The sequence below is a fragment of the Histoplasma capsulatum genome (assembly GCF_000150115.1).
Source record: "Histoplasma capsulatum G186AR genomic scaffold supercont2.4, whole genome shotgun sequence".
NCBI classification, from domain to species: domain Eukaryota; kingdom Fungi; phylum Ascomycota; class Eurotiomycetes; order Onygenales; family Ajellomycetaceae; genus Histoplasma; species Histoplasma capsulatum.
The window spans coordinates 486,872-501,631 of NW_025544804.1; the positions used below are offsets into that span (position 1 = coordinate 486,872).

Consider the following 14,760-nt stretch of genomic DNA (forward strand, 5'->3'; position numbering starts at 1 on the left):
ATTCTGCAGCTGCTACTGCTTTTACAGCAATGGCAATAACAAAGATCCTTTGTCGCCCAATCCTCACCCCTCCAGCCTTGCTGCCGTTGCGTCGCCACAGCCTTTCCTTGATTGCCAAGGTGAGGACAGCAAGACGGGGCGCTTTGCGTCACAGTGCAGCCCGTTGCAGACGGTTGCACCCTGGCCTGACCAACAAGAACAGCCACCGGGTTATATTTATCGCAGGAACCCCCACCATCGGCTTCTTCCTCTTTCTCGTCCCGCTTTTTTGTGTTATTTTCAAGATCAGTTGATTTTATTTATTTTCATTTATCTTCAGTTATTCATGTAACTACATATATTTTCATTGAAAAATATATGTTACTTCCCAGAAATTCCGCTCTTAGGAAATAGTATATGCTTTTTTCCCGTCCCTCGCAGTCCTCCTGAGCTTCCAGAAGTTCCACCATCGGGACGGAAGTAAGACCTTCAACAATTCATTGGCTCCGGATTGCAATAGCGATACTCTTGCGCCATGGCCTCCTACTACGAGAACCACCCATACAACACCCAGCACAGACGAGCTCAAACCGCTGATTATTACGAGCCGTCCTACACAACCTCCCGCCCCTCTAACAGTCGTTGGGGAGGCCCTACCGATCTAGTCCGCCCTGACGAGCCCGAGGACTCCCACGTCGAAGAGATTCAGCGAGATTTTCCTCCAGGATCGTACACTGGTAGCCATCGTACAGACCATGGCAGATCAGGCGGCGGTGCCATCTACGCCAAGCGGAGAACAGCGCATGACCCTAGTGTGAGGCGTACGCATTCTGCTGGTGGTCGTGGTCGGGATCGTCATGGGGACCACTATGCTCCAGATAAAGGTTACCAACGCTCTCGTACACATGGTTATGGAAATCGACGTAAGTTTTGATAACGGCAATGGATTGTTACTTTTTTTAATTTGTTCTAGTGCTATGTCACCCATTGGAGGTAACAATTAGTTACGACTTATGTGCAAGAAAGCTAATTGAGAGGATAGGCGATCATGATCGTTACCGTAGTTCCCGACGATCGAATTCTCGTTCATCCACTTCTAGAACGCCGTCTCCAAGACCTAGGCGACGGAAGTCTCTCAGCGAACAAGCCTTGGCTGCTTTTGGCTTGGGAGGGGTTTCCGAGTCGCACTCGTCAAGGCGTCGCGACGACAGCCGCAACTATGGCTCTAATCGCGGTTACTATGACCCTGACTACGATCCTTCTCGAAGTCGTCGTCGTCGTCGCCAGCGACACTCGTCCCGTTCCCGCTCCCGTTCCCGCTCCCGCAACCGTGACGATAAGCAAACGGAGCTCGCTCGGACTCTCAGGGCTGCATTGACAGCCGGCGCAGCGGAGGCTTTCCGCGCCCGTAAGGAGCCTGGAAGCTGGACAGGCGAGAAAGGAAAGCGAGTATTGACCGCAGCTATCGGTGCAGGTGGAGCCAACAAACTTATTGACGGCCACTCAGATAAACACAGTAAACGCCATCTCATCGAGACCACGCTGGCAGGGCTGGCTACCAACCGGGTGGTCAATGGGCCTCGTTCCCGCTCTCGATCTCGTGGGCGGGCACGGTCAGAAGGCCGCGGGGCAAAAGAGCTCGCTTCTGCCGGACTCCTGGCAGCTGTCGGGAAATCTGCATATGATCATTTTGTTTCAAAGCCCCGAACTCGCGAGCGACGCTCTGCAAATGATTCCGATGATGACAGCAGCCCGGACCGATCACGTCGTAGCCGGGGGAGCAAGAAGAGAAGCCAGAGCGTTTCGGAGTATCTGAGCAAAGGCCTTGCTGCATTGGGACTGGAAGAAGGAAAGCAGTCTTCCAGCCACAGTAACAGACGTCGTGAAAGACAACGATATAACGACGACAGCGACTCAGACATTGGGAGCTCAGATAAAAACCGGTCGCGGCGTCGGCGAAGTCATTCCCGCGACAGCAATTCCAGAGATGTAGGTTCCCACTCCGTTTCTTCCTCCTTTTCCTCTTTACGGGACAGGGGTGCCGTGATTCCTCTCTCTGTTAACAATGGCAATGACACTGATTCTGAATCCTCCTGCCTCAGCACCGACGAGGAAAAACGCACTCATAGGAAACTACGACGCCGTGAGATCGCCACCACCGGGCTCCCAACACTAGCCGCCGTTCATGCCGGCTATACTGTCGTCAAGAGTCTCAAGCGCGAGGAACGCAAAGCCCAGCTCCGCCAAGGCGAGATCATTTCCGACAAGGCACGCAGGCAGCGCACTAAGAATAACCTGAAAGACGTGGCGAGCGTCGCCGTAGCAGCGATTGGGATCAAGAGTACCGTTGACGAGCGGAGGGATGCTGCTCATCACCGCGCGAAATGTAATTCGTTCAAGGCCAGGTGTGGGAAAGAGAGGAAGGAAAGGCGTTCGACGAAAGAGCGCGAGGCGAGGAGTTTGAGTGCGGATGATCGTGACCATCGCCTTAGCCAAAATAATAATAATAATAACTCACCGTCGCTGGTGAGTGTGAAGGATGCGCCCAGGTATATTCATGATGGGAGGGGGAATTTGTTGCGATATTAGATTATGTTGTGTCTTTCATTTGCTCTTTGATCCCAAAAAATGGGCACGACTGTTACGATCGATGAGAAAGTTTTATAGTTAGGTTTTTCGTTAACTTAGTTGTGATTTGTTCGAAAATCCATTATTGTATTAACCTTCACATCCTTTTTTTCATATTGCTATGCTTTCCCCCGAAATCAGGTCGAAGGGATGGATTGATTAACCTTATTCCTCCCTTTTTGCCATTAAATAAATGAAGCTAAACTTATCAATCGATGAAATAATGATAATGTTGAATGATTCAATAAATATTTTGAGGAATATGAAGTATATTATTTATTGCTTTGAGAGCTACAGTAAATGTGCTCAACCACCGGCAGTGGATAACGTACTTTCGCCTATATAGTATAGATGTATGCACATGTACATATTATATATATATATACGCACAAGTACAAAGGACGAAGCAATTGAGATAAAAACGAAATGGGCAGTCCGGCGTTCGGCAATCGAGCGAGCATTTTTCAGCATCTCTCGGACCGGACGCCGACTTGACTGGCGAAACCGATCTATCTCAAGTGGAGACACGCAAACTCAATATTAAATGGTCTTGGTTACTTCATCTCTGTTCTATCTTTCTTTTGCATACTAGTACATATGTTCCTGGAAATTTTCAGTTGATGATTTCCGTGCTTGGTATATCCCATTTTTACTTTCTCTCTCACTCTCCCCCTTTTTTCTTTTCTTTTCTTTTTTTTTTTTTGATAACACCAGGCCAGCTTCCTGGACGCCCCAACTCTTACGTAACATGGAGGCCAAAATCGTCCTGGTCCACCGTCTCTGGTTAACACTGTGATTGCAGCAGCAGAGAAGACCGATATCTCCCCGGATCGGCTATTCTAGTTTTCGGATACTGTAAACTCATCCAAAAATGGATTGAGGGACTGGACTAAAGGTCTCCTAGCAACCGTGTAAGAGTCACATTCGTATCAATGGCCAGGATTGAACGGAGATGAGGCATCTTAACTATTCATCAGACACCACAGGCTTACCGAAGGGAGTATGCGTGAGCCACCGGAACATAATAGCCGACGTTCTGCAGTCGATGGCTATTCGTGGAGCCTTGAAGCGTTACTCTGCAGACGGCGGACCCCCTGAGCGGTGGATTGTCTTTTTTTTTTTTTACCATTATGTATATACCACGTGTACGGGCCCATGCAAGATCATAAGATAACGAGTTTGCATGTCGCGCCACCTATCATGGATTCATGGTCATATTGAGCAAAAGACCCGAGACGGCCAAGTATGACTTGGCCAGTGTAAAGCTTATTACCTGTGGAGCTTGCACCGTTGTCGCGCAAGCTCCAGAACAAGGTATCTCAGAAGCTTGGGGTTATAGTACAACAAGGGCGGGAAATGACCGAGGTAACTTCGGCTGCTATGCATGTTCCTGGTGAGATACATATCCGATCACCGAATGTAACAATGGGATATTGGAAAAACGAAGCAGCCACGCGCGAAACAATTCTCCGAGAGACATCGCCATTGAGCGCGGAGACTGGTTTTGGATCGTCGATCGCAGAAAGGTATAGATGCCACATTTACACTCTGGATGAAATATTCCTGTAATAAGTACTTAAACCTCAATCAGGAGCTCATTAAGGTCAACGCCCTGCAAGTCGCACCGGCTGAGCTAGAGGCCGCATTGCTAGAACATGATGACATCGCCGATGCGGCTGTCGTTGGTATGACAATGTAAGAGCCTTCCATGAAAGGAAGGAAATCGATAGAAAAATCCACAAAAGCATCCTCGGACTAGCATATATGGGATTCCACTTCGTATAGCGACAACAAAGAATTCCCACGTGCATCCATTGTCACCAAGGAGAATGGAAAGAAAACAAATTCATCTATTACGGCTGTCGAGATCCAAGAGTGGCTTAGCCCCGTGCTTCCAAACATAAGTGTCTAACCGGTGGAGTGGTCTTTGTCGATGAGATACCCAAATCTCCAAGTGGAAAGATATTGCAGCAAAGCTTCAATGTAATAGAGCCAGATTGTAGGCGATGTCATCATGGAAAGGACAGCTTTTGGAATCTTTCTGGCGTGGAATGTTCCGATATATTGGCTTGTCTAAAGAGTTGTTTTCGGGCTGTTTTCAGGTTGTCCATAGCTGCGTAAACAGGAATTGTCGAACTGGCCGGGATACATAGATTAGACTTATTAACTATTTATTATCCGTTCAGCCCAAAGTAGATAATTTGTAACAATATCGACACACTCTCAACCACAATTTTCATGGGAAAAGGTGTTTTTATATCACGTGATCGTCAATATGTGGAAATGGAATATGACGTCATTCGTCAACCTCACCTCCTATTTGGCGTTGGATTGTTGACCTTTTTGCTTCGGTTTAAACTTCTACTTCACGTGGCACAAGCCATTTGGGTTTTCTTTTTTGAAGTCTACAGGACTACAACCAGTTGACCCCGTGTCTGCAATCGTCAAACAGGCAACCGTACAGCAGGAATTATCATCGCAACACGATGCATCTGCCAGGGGGATCTATCGCAAAAGGCACGGGTGCGTGTAGGATAGGCATGTCGAGGCTTCTCCCTCATGCGATGCGACGTACTACCACTGTCTTGCCTTGCTTCCGGGGCACCTCCCGATACTCGACAAGAGCCTGCGGAAACACAGGCAGAAACTCCCGCATCACGATTTACTCGTTATCCTCTGCTCCAAACACTACTATGTTAACAGCAGTGTCTCTTCGATCGTGTCGCCAAACAAGGGATTTCTCCTCCGCATCACAAAATGAGCGGCCAAAGGCAGATGACTACATCCAAGAACTCCAAGATTTGTCAGTCCGTCCCCAGCCGCGAACTCCCCACTGCTCCACACACCAACGCCCTTTGTCCTCAGAAACCGGCGAGGCTCTCGCTCCCCCCGAACTAGAATAGCTTCGACACAAGCTACTTGGGATGAAAGGAAATAATGAGCTGACCAGACGACATTGCCCTCTTAAAAACAATACAGATACGAGATTGTAAAAGACGAGGCACGTCGCATATAACCACTATTTCCACGCAAAACAAATATATCAACATTGGCAAGTTTCCGCGAAACGAACTAACAATTTGTATCTCCCTTTTTTGTCCCATCTTTCCAGCTTGAAATCGCCGCTGAATCTACAGCTGCCGCGACCATCTATGCCGTCTCCGATCGTATTTCCCTGCGCGAAGCTTTTGACGACCTCGACCATGCCTACTCAGCTTACACAGGCACTACACCGCATCCATCACGTCTTGAACGACCTGCCAACGCGGGACCGGCAGGAAAGGAAGATGGGGCAAAAGTGTTTGGGGAGGGAGGGGAGGGAAGGGAGGGAGACGGAGGACGGCCGAATGGTAGTAGTATGAATTTTAACCCGGCAGAGGTCCCGGATGAAGTTCGGGAGGAGATTAAGAAGAGGATTGGGCGGAGGATTAGGGAGCTGAGGAACGCAGTAGAGCAATTGGAAGAGAGCGTTACGCAGTGAACAGGTTATGTTTTTTTTTTTTTTTTTTTTGTTTTTTTCCCCCTCTCGTTACGTGTACTTGTACATACATTGACGAACAGATGAGAGTTTTATGGTTGCTGGTTCAGCAACTCCTCTAAACCGTGGGGCATTTAGCTATCCGTTCTATCCTGTATCATATGCTTGATGAGTGGGTTTTTATGTAATGCCTGCTCAGGATGTACAGGGTGTTTTTAAAACAGTTTTAACCCTGCGGCTTTGGCATTAAAACGGCAGCAACCAGAACAACATACCCTAAGTCATGGTGAACATGGTCAGGTGGAAAAGCTTCGGCAGTGGCGCCAACGTCTGAACCTGAACCAGAAAGAAAGAAGGAATCCGTCCGAATATTGCAGAGAAACATGCCTGATCCCCCATAGGTTGTTTTTGCAAATGCATATGTTAGAACCATGTTACTCATGTCAAACTTTTATTGCAATCCCATTTATTATTCGCCCCTGTAGCATAACTTGTCGACAGTGAGACATGATATTGCTGAATACTTCAGTATATGTGTGGTACATATTCGTCATATGTTTTCGCAGAATGTTTACAGAGTTCTTATTATCTATTCTTACTTATTTATAAATAAAGATGTTCATATATATGAGAAACTGACTCAGGGTAATTGTGTTGAGATATCGATTAATGAAGTGCTCTGATTTATTATAGTGTATCCAGATTTCTCTAACAATGACTTCAAACAAAGTTATTCCCGGAAAATATCCACCGTGTAGCCATTAATTAGAGGCTGTCTGATATGACTTTGCACTAGCGGGCATACAGTGTTACTAGATCACAAGGCCAAAAAGGGACTTCCTGCCAGCTGTGCCCTTCACCTAAACTTCCCGTGGCTGGCCACCCAGGTGCCCTGCTGTATACGATATGGGTCTAGACATATCAAAGGAACATAGCCTTCACAAGTAGCTAGTAATTGACTGTGTTGTATGTATGTGATTGCTGTTCGAGGCCACGGCTGAAAGCTGTCTGCAGCCGAAAATTGGAACCATGTTCAATTTTTGCCCGAACCATGTATGCACCCGGCGCATTTATATAGTTAAGGGGGAGATTCGATGTCCTGAATCAACTATTGACAGAAGTATTTGAATTTAACTAGGAACTTAATTTTAAAAAATAAAAATAAAAAATAAAAAATTAGAAGATTGTCTACCCCTTTGTATGGTTGTAATTTATAAATGATTTCATAAACCGAGTATAGAATTTACTGAATAAAAGCGATTGTCTGTAAAACTAAGCTTTTGCTTTTGAATAGAGGGACCGATGAATCCTTTCGATGGGCATACTTAACCTACTTTAGCTTGGCGAATTTTCCTTTTCTAAGCATTTTTACTGAAAATGGTTCTGATTGTGCAGTGGTTCACACGGGTACGGAGCTCTACTCTAAATGTGATTTAGCTAGTCCAATGCGTCCCATAAACATCCCAAATACCAGGCCTAACCACCCCATGGGATTAACTAAACCTTAAGCGGGTGCTAGTTGAAGGTGGGTCGAAATGGGAAACTTAAAGTTTCAAGCCACAGTCAATGCTGATCATCAACAATGGTTAGAACTTGACAGGATATAGTTAGATAGAGTTTTAGCTTCTTTTCAATATTCTTTAAGATCTAGCAATCCTATATGACATTGTAATTATGTTTTTCTCCTCGTATGGATGGAACAATATGCTAATCATTGTTAGTAGCTATATTTAGAAGAATATTTAGTCCATAGACTCTGCTGATGAGTGTGTGGACACAACTTGTAAGATTGTCAGTCTTTTTGACCAAGCTTGATGAGCACTGTTGCTGGCGATCTAGTCGAACATGGTGGTTCTAACCATGATGAGAGCTAGTCTTCTCAGTGCAACGACCTTAAGAAAACGTTGAGAATAGAGTTCGTACAACTTGGCGGTACAACGATCTCATCCTTGTAAACTGCCATGCACTGATATTTCAGATTGTGGAAAGCTAATAGGCTTCCAGCACGGGGAGGATGCGTTTAGGTTTAGATATAGAGATGCTAGCGGGACAAAGCACCATTTATGTAACATCCCCTGAAAGGATAGACGTTGGTAACAAGTCCAATGGTACTACCTAACAACTGCTGCTAAAATGACTACCATACTACTGACGAGTGAGAGAACAAGCTTTTGAAGTGCACCTCGGTCTGTAATTATGTAAGGAGTGAAGTGCCTTGCTACCGCGGTGATTTCGGGTGATTTCAGTGTTTTGTTGGTTCGCGGAACCCTAAAATAACTATTGATTTTCGATGGCGCGTAATCACGTGACAGAGAGTTGAACATGGGCCAAGGTTCATCATTGGTTCACAATTTCTTGGCAAAAGCTTGAACCGCACCCAACGTAAGAGCGACCAATTAGATCGCTGCCAATTACTCAGCGTTCAACCTCATACTTCTCACATAAAAGAAACAATAATGAGTGAAAATAGACTTATTTTGACTGCTTTAGTAGTCAAGAGGCAAGGATGAACTCGGAGAAAAGCTACTTTCTATTTATATATTTTGAAAAATTATTCGTATTAATGTTCAAACTGGTAGTCTGTATTATGTAGTTGAGTTAATTGATAATGATTCATTGTTTCTTCCATCAGTGGATGACACTGATGATGATTGGTGGTCAAGCTCCTTTGTCTCAGTGATCTATCAATTAGTTACAAATAGAGTTCAATATCACTTAATGGGGATGTGGTTGTGAGCGAGAATGTGGTGAAATATGTCAAGTGTTCTCCTGAGCAGAATGCTGGGTGTTTATTTATTATTGGGCCACTTGGGCAAAAGACCTCAAATCACCGCCAGCGCCATGGTGGTATAGAGGGGACGAGCCACCCAAATCCAATCCCTCTTACATTATTTGTAGTTCAGTTAGTTAACTAGTTACTAGTAACTATGCATTGTTAGTGCATGACTGATATAACTCCAGTGTTTTCTCCCTTTAACTCTCCGGACTGGCGCTGTAAAAGTTTTTAAGAATTTAAACTGAAATATCTATACCGGAATCAAGTATTGGCGTTCCATTTCTTAATTAAAGAGGCATGAGCTTTCAGAGGACTTCCGGGGTGATCAATGCCTGTGGCTTGCTCACTAACCCAGGAGCTTCCGTACTTTCCCAACATAATTACTGTATTTATTTTTTACAGAACTGTGGAATGCATCCTTCAATTTTCCGGCCTCCAGAACGTCAGTCATCTATGGATCACTATTCAACACTCCAATATTTTGCTCAGCAGGAGACTATAATATATCCTTAGGTTCTCAACACTAACGAAAACGCCGAAAGCCGACTCGGTCAACTACCGGTGGTTGAGAATGAAAGATCAAAATATTCCAACCACGGCAAAAGCTGAAGCACCAACATGGATAGAGTTTAGGCCCCCTTTTCTATACCTTCTTCAGTGCAAGTACGGAGTAGAATCTTGTTCCTCAATTGTCATTGGAATGCCAGCATATGCTACCCGCTGCTAGCTTTCGGACCAACGCCCAACCGCTTTTTTGCTAGCCTCGTTCAAAACCACGTAACTAACTACTCTGTACGCTGTAGTTCGTTAACCTGGGTCCAACGCATCGAGAATCGAGAATCGAGGGGACGGGCTGTGAATGGCTGGGTTTGCTAATCGCTGTATGAAATTTGGGGGTTGAGGGACCCAGGAGATGGAGCTTGGTGGGGTTTTGTCCCCCCCCCCCCCATCCATCAGGCCAGGGCTTTTTCCTAGGATGGGGGTTATCTGGAGGGCCGATCCAAATCGCCGCGAAATTTTTCCGAACCAAGGAAAAATTCCCCTCCTATCCTTTTCGGTTCCGAAGATCAGTGCCATTGCCGATTTCCAACGTCCCTCAAGTCTGGTTCAACTTCAAGGACGGCCGTTGATCGGCCCTGGCCTGGCCTGGCCTCACCACCCATTCACCCACCCACTCATACTGGCGAGGACAGAGTGGCATGAGCATACAATGTATGGCACGAATCCCGCTGGGAGAGGGTGTGGGGTGTTGCCGGAGGGCTGCTCTCATGGATAAAGTAATCACTAGGAATGCTTAAAGCATAGCTATATGATTCTGTTCAAAAACATTTTGCCATTTCTATTGCTCGACTAGCGATTATGGTCCATTGCAGATAGCAACATTTGAGATCTCCGTCCAGGATGATATGGTGTTTTAACGTTGAAATCATATATACCTTCTATCAGAAGCAACCCTGCTATCTGTTGCTTCAAAAGCCAGTGGAGTCAGGCCAAAAATATACTCAAAAAGAGCTGCAAAGTATAAAACAATCAAAAACAATCAACCAACCAATCAGCTAGTTTAAAAACCAACAACAACACAGCGCCGGATTTTCCAGGGAGGTTAAAATTGAAAAATAGAAATCAATAAATACAGTATAAAAAGTGTCAAGTAGGCTAGCCAAATCGCCGTTTCCCCTCCCAAATCTCTTTGTATTCTACCGCCGAGAAAAATTGCCAACGCCGAGCTGAACTGGAAAAAGACGAGGCAAATAAATAAACGAACGAACGACAGAAAAGGGGCGGGTTTCATTAAAAATGTTAAATGTTCATGTCCGTAAATAACCAGGGTGGGCGCAGAATCTTTAAAACAAGCCACCGCGGAACTGGCTGCGCCCCGAGCTTTTTATGGTGCATCGTTGTGTGTTAGGTGGTGCGATGTTGAAAGAATTTCTGTTTTATTCGGTTGCCATCGGGATGGCAACGGTTTGGTAGGGGAAGGAGAATGGTGAGCGCGCGGAGGGTGGTTGGAATTGGGCTAGAGGAAAATGTCTAACAGCTGGTGGTGAAACAGAGACGGATGAGTTGGTGTTTACTTTATGGGTCGTTTTCATGTGTCTTTTCAGCTGGTCTGTATTACATAACATTCGTTAGGATTCTGTTTGTATATTTCCCCCTACCAGCCGCTGGGAGTAGCGCAGTATTATGTTAGGATACTAAAGCTTACCTGGCCGTGTGAAGCTCTTCGAACAACCGGGGAAGTTACACTTGTGCTTTCGGACACCATGGGCTGAGCAAAGGCGTTAGCGTATGAAAAAAAGTAAATAAATTAAAAAAAAAAAAAAAAAAAAAAAAAAACCAATGAATAAAGCTCAAGGATATGGGGTCACCTACTGAGTTTGTGGCTGGACATATTTGATGACTGCATTCGCCAATGTCAGCATATGGAAAAGCAAATCATAGAATTTTTTTTTAAGGTTGTTGCATACATCTCCAGTCTCAAAAGAACAACCCGGAAAATTGCATTTAAATGGTTTTTCGCCGGTATGAATTCGCATGTGCGTTTCTATTTACGATTAGAAGGCGGCAGCTCAAAAGAGAAGAATTTTTCGAACACTTACTCAGCTCGCTACTATCTGTAAACGCCTTCTGACACAGCTTGCAGACGTAAGGCTTTTCCCCGCGATGGCTTCTCTCGTGGCGTTCCAGCGTTGCCTGCCTCGCAAAGCATTTCGCGCACGTGGAACATTGGAAGCCTTTGTCTAAAATTTCAAAGAGACGGTTATTTCATACTCGCAGGGCACATGTACAGTTACGAAGAGTAGAAGGGAAGCGTACGGTTACTATGTGTCAGGAAGTGTCCTTGAAGTTTTGACTTTTGCGAAAACGGCTCATTGGGGCGATGGCAACCTTCCCAGCAGCAATAGAAGCCATGTCCCTGGGGCCCTTCAATAGCGCCAACATGGGCATGGATTAAATGCTCTTGGAGTTTGCTGGCCTCGAGAAAGCTAGCTCCACAGGTGGTATTATGGGATTCGGTCTTTATAATACACTTGCAGATATACAACTCATTCGTTTGTTCGACGTCGGGGCTTGTGAGGGGCGTTGTGAGGGGCGTAGCGAGGGGAGTAGTGATATCGCTGCCTTGTAACGGCGGCGTCAAAGATGGGCTCGAAGTCGAGTGGGCAGAACATACGCTTGATGATGGAGGACGGTGGGGAGGCTGTAGGGAGCGTGACGTATTCTTGTGCACATGTTCGGGTTGCAATTCGCATGGCAGCATCAAGCCGCCGTCAAACCGGGGATATAACTGGGAATAAATGGAATGGAATTGCTCATGGAATTCCATGGGGATAAACCCCAGGAATTCATCTGGATTGCAGTCTGAGAAGACGGGCCCGAAGTGAGACTCATGGTTGCAGTTATCGAGGGTCGAACACAGGTTGATTGTGTGGTCGATATTTGAACCCGGCGAGTTTGACGATTCAGTTAAAGTAGCTTGCGGTAAGGAGGAGCAGGACTGGTCTTGGTGATATTGGAAGGCATAGTTTTTGGCAACCAAAGATGGTTCAGACGGGGGAATGGGCCCGACGGAATGCATACTGGGACAAACGCTAGCTGGAGCATCGTGCGGGGGGTGGTGAAAGGGATGATGATGAACGGGGGTTGTAGTGTTCTCAGAATCCAGAAAGCCTTCCGAATTCCAGCTGAAAGAACCGTCCGGATTGAGCATGTCGCACATGCCGTCGTCAACAACAGTCACCGTGCCGTCACCTATGCAGTTCTGGTCAAAGCAAACCGGGGTCGTATTCTGGCAGTCCTGGGAGTCGCAGAGCATTTCCGAGCAGATGGTGGAGGCATCACAGGCCACCAAACCATCACAGACAGACGAACACTCAGCAGAACAGGTATCCTCGTCGCAGCAGGACTCAACGGTTTCGTGGCATGAAGGATACACTGAGCAATACTCGGTTGGTGACAAGGTACCTCCACACAGAGACAGAGAGAGGTCCATGCAGGCAGGAGCAAGCGGCAGGCGTTTCTCTGCCATCTTGAAAGCTCCCCAATGGCACCGTTTTAAATGCTCTCTTAGCTACCGCCTGGAGTTCGATGCTGGTTCAGAAAGGGGACGGCCGGGGGTCGGAAGTAAGGAAACTGGAGGGAACGAAACAACCAGACCCCCAAGGACCCGGTAAACGGCGAGGAGATGGAGCCGTGGGGAAGGAAAATATCCCCCGTGGTTGTCAAGAGCCTCGCACCATGGCGCTGGGGACCTTGGGCGACGCAGAGCCGGCGCGCTAATTACCTAATCGCTGACCAAGGCGGGGGCCCGGCTTGGCCCGGCTGCTGATTGGCGGACTGGCGCGCCTGTTCCAGCCACGCACGGCGAGCACGGTGACAACGGCGATTAGTCAGCCCGCGGCTGTTGCCCACCCGTGGCTAACAAACGCTGAGCCTTGCTAGACTGTGCTGCAAAAAAGGGAACCGCGTATACGAATACGAATACGCACTTTTTACCTCGGCATAAATACACACCAGCCTTCTCAATCACGTGACTCGACAGCCCCTCGGCTAGCTACAGCGACCAATCAGCTCCGTTCCTTCTGCGGCTGGGGCTAGGCCTTCGCTGTGCCGTGGTTTGCTGCATCAGGGCCGACTCCAGCAAAGCCTCAGGATACCTAGTTTAACGACAAGCGCTCGATCACCCAGGGTTGGGATTCGCTGGTTTCGCGGCTCGCCGCAAATCGTCATCGACTGCATCCCCGCTCGTTGCCCTCCCGGCCCGTCCCTTTCTCCCCAACGCCTCCCCCGCCGTGCTGCCTGACTGGCCCTGGATCACAATCGCAACTTTATTGGTGCGAGAAGAGCGGAAACAGCCCCAGGGGGCAATCGTAAAAATAGTAGCGCGCTCGAGCTCAGGTCCAGCGAACCTCTTCTTCGTCTTCCTTTTCCTCCGCCTCCTCCTCCGCCTCCACCACTACCACCACCTCCCCCCCCCTCCTCCTCCTCCTCCTCCACCACGAAGCAGTCATGGGAAGCCTCTGCTCCAAGAGCGCCAATCCACCCGAACCATTTGCACAGCCAGGCCGTGTACTCGGGACAAGCCCTCATCCCCCTCCCCAGGCACCCCGTGCATCGCTATCGGCCAGTACAGGGAGAACTCTCGGCGGTGCCCACAGCCCGGGTCAAGGGAAGGATGACCCGCGGAATGCGGCAGCGCGTGCTGCAGAGGTAAGTTGGCAACTACAGGTTTAAGCAATTTTTGTTTCTACAAAATTAAAAAAAAAGAAAAGAGAAAAGAAAAAAACCCATAGAAAGAACAATTAAAAATAAAATAAATAAAATAAAGATACTAAAAAGAGAATTAAAAAAATAAAAATTACAATCAAGTCAACTAAAAAAAACCTCTCCTCGGTTCTAGGAACGAGCCGCGAGACAATCATCGGCTGCAAAGAAGGGCAAACTCAGCTCGCAGCTCGCCGCGCAGAAAGCGCAGACTCGAAGCGAGACCCTCGATGAAGCGAGTCGCCATAACCGTGCCACGAGAGAGGCTGATGCGGCTGCTACTGTGAGGAGGTGGGACTGAGAACGTTATCTTTGGTCCCAGGCTTTTTTTTTCTTTCTTTCTTTTAAGTTGGACCGTTGAGATGCGAGATGCGCGAGGGACGTGACTGGATTGGATCTTCTTCGATGTTTGTTCGGTTTCCAGAACAAAGCCGTGCCATGGGCATCTGTTTCTTTTCGTCCTTCTGTTCTTCTCCTTTGGGTACATGTTCATTTTTCACCTTCCTCTTCTGGCTGTTGACCATAGGGACGGCGTTTTTTCTTTTTTTTCCCGGATTTCCGTAGGAACTGTGCTTCTCTCTTTCTCTCTCTCTCTCTCTCTCTCTCTATCTTTGGCTTGTAACTACCGTGGACA

General features: G+C 47.2%; 6 protein-coding genes across 6 annotated transcripts; 4 read left to right on the top strand and 2 right to left on the bottom strand.

The window, feature by feature from the left end:
- Positions 1-514: 514 nt before the first annotated feature.
- HCBG_03271 (uncharacterized protein) lies at positions 515-2,568 on the top strand (the record flags this gene model as incomplete). Its single annotated transcript, XM_045430320.1, has 2 exons — positions 515-902; positions 1,022-2,568. 2 exons carry the CDS (start codon positions 515-517, stop codon positions 2,566-2,568), a joined length of 1,935 nt encoding a protein of 644 aa, XP_045288463.1.
- A 1,247-nt stretch (positions 2,569-3,815) lies between these two features.
- Positions 3,816-4,306, top strand: HCBG_03272 (4-coumarate:coenzyme A ligase; the record flags this gene model as incomplete). Its single annotated transcript, XM_045430321.1, has 3 exons — positions 3,816-4,000; positions 4,055-4,133; positions 4,199-4,306. 3 exons carry the CDS (start codon positions 3,816-3,818, stop codon positions 4,304-4,306), a joined length of 372 nt encoding a protein of 123 aa, XP_045288464.1.
- A 753-nt stretch (positions 4,307-5,059) lies between these two features.
- Positions 5,060-6,589, top strand: HCBG_03273 (uncharacterized protein; the record flags this gene model as incomplete). Its single annotated transcript, XM_045430322.1, has 3 exons — positions 5,060-5,414; positions 5,720-6,084; positions 6,310-6,589. The coding sequence occupies 3 exons, from the start codon at positions 5,094-5,096 to the stop codon at positions 6,587-6,589; spliced, it is 966 nt and encodes a 321-aa protein (XP_045288465.1).
- Positions 6,590-8,881: 2,292 nt separating this feature from the next.
- On the bottom strand, positions 8,882-9,938 carry HCBG_03274 (uncharacterized protein; the record flags this gene model as incomplete). Its single annotated transcript, XM_045430323.1, has 2 exons — positions 8,882-8,967; positions 9,674-9,938. The coding sequence occupies 2 exons, from the start codon at positions 9,936-9,938 to the stop codon at positions 8,882-8,884; spliced, it is 351 nt and encodes a 116-aa protein (XP_045288466.1).
- A 234-nt stretch (positions 9,939-10,172) lies between these two features.
- On the bottom strand, positions 10,173-12,913 carry HCBG_03275 (zinc-responsiveness transcriptional activator; the record flags this gene model as incomplete). The annotated part of the gene is made up of 6 exons (XM_045430324.1): positions 10,173-10,971; positions 11,068-11,130; positions 11,235-11,262; positions 11,330-11,406; positions 11,462-11,602; positions 11,679-12,913. The coding sequence occupies 6 exons, from the start codon at positions 12,889-12,891 to the stop codon at positions 10,799-10,801; spliced, it is 1,695 nt and encodes a 564-aa protein (XP_045288467.1).
- Positions 12,914-13,871: 958 nt separating this feature from the next.
- On the top strand, positions 13,872-14,715 carry HCBG_03276 (uncharacterized protein; the record flags this gene model as incomplete). The annotated part of the gene is made up of 2 exons (XM_045430325.1): positions 13,872-14,072; positions 14,263-14,715. The coding sequence occupies 2 exons, from the start codon at positions 13,872-13,874 to the stop codon at positions 14,425-14,427; spliced, it is 366 nt and encodes a 121-aa protein (XP_045288468.1).
- Between the last annotated feature and the right edge of the window lie 45 nt (positions 14,716-14,760).